This window comes from Bison bison, unplaced genomic scaffold (genome assembly GCF_000754665.1).
Source record: "Bison bison bison isolate TAMUID 2011002044 unplaced genomic scaffold, Bison_UMD1.0 scf7180017845312, whole genome shotgun sequence".
Taxonomy (NCBI): domain Eukaryota; kingdom Metazoa; phylum Chordata; class Mammalia; order Artiodactyla; family Bovidae; genus Bison; species Bison bison.
In genome coordinates this window covers 146,879-147,862 of record NW_011475885.1, presented here as the reverse complement: position 1 = coordinate 147,862, position 984 = coordinate 146,879, and the positions used below count along the sequence as shown (strand labels likewise).

Genomic DNA, 984 nt, shown 5'->3' with positions numbered 1-984 from the left:
TCTTATCGGCCTCCGCCTGCTCCGCTCGATCCAAGGCGTTCTCCTTGTCGAGCTTGAGCATCTGCATCTTCTTCTTGATGGCGTCCATGGTGGCGGCGGCGAGGGGCCCTGGGGCTGCGGCGGGAGCAGGGAGGCGAGCGCGCGGTGAAGCGGCGGAGCCGGAGTGCGAGCGCAGAGCCGCCTGCTGCTCCCAGATATGTACTTTCCCAAGGGGGCGACCGCATTCCTCAAGACAGCCAATACTTTTTTGGAAGAGCTTTTTTCTCCTGCCCCCTTTCCCCCTTCTCCTCCCTCCGCCCCCCGCGCCCTCCCCGCTGCTCCCGCGGGGGCTGCTCGCCCATTCGCTGCCGCCTGCCGGCCTCCCAGTTGACGGTGGATATGACTATATATGGGGACCCGAGCAGCCAGCCGAGGCAGCAGCCGGGCGAGGCCTCCCGTTTTCCAAACCTGAACGCCAGGAAGAGGGCACTTGGGCCTCTCCGGACCGGGGGCCTCGGTGCTATCCTCCGCCCTCTGCGCCCCCTCCTCCCAGGGTTCACGCTCCGGCCCTAGGGTCCCCAGCCGAGCCGTCCTAAGTCACAGGAGGCCTGAGGAGCCAGCCGGGCAGGTAGAGGATGCGCGTCGCTTCCTGGGCCGCCAGACCCAGCGGCTCGCCAAGCATCTGACCTGGGGTCCCCGCAGCCACCGCGACGGCGCCCAGGCCCATGCGCTCCCGGCGCCCGCCCTGCCTACAGGGTGTCAGCCCGGGATGGCTCTCATGTTCTGGAAACTCAACTGGAGCAGAGAAAGGACAAGTTGGGAGGGAGGCCTGGGGTGCTGTATATGTCTGCTGGTGAGGGCCAGAACGTCTGCAAATCTGTCTTATGTGGTTCCCTGTCCCCCAGGGGAGAGACAGTTGTATACCTTAGGGACATAGGACCCGGTTCTGTGTGTGCCTGTGTGTGTGGTACTTCCCCAAAGGGTGGGGTGTGTTTGTTGGTGTGT

General features: G+C 65.0%; 1 protein-coding gene across 4 annotated transcripts in view; it reads right to left on the bottom strand.

The window, feature by feature from the left end:
- TPM1 (tropomyosin 1 (alpha)) overlaps nt 1-286 on the bottom strand; it is a 29,832-nt gene extending 29,546 nt beyond the window's left edge. For all 4 annotated transcript variants that reach the window (XM_010833473.1, XM_010833469.1, XM_010833480.1 and 1 more), the window contains exon 1: nt 1-286. This exon is cut by the window's left edge and continues 1 nt beyond it. In XM_010833473.1, coding sequence (XP_010831775.1) covers nt 1-88 — 88 coding nt within the window. In that variant the 5' untranslated portion in view covers nt 89-286.
- Between the last annotated feature and the right edge of the window lie 698 nt (nt 287-984).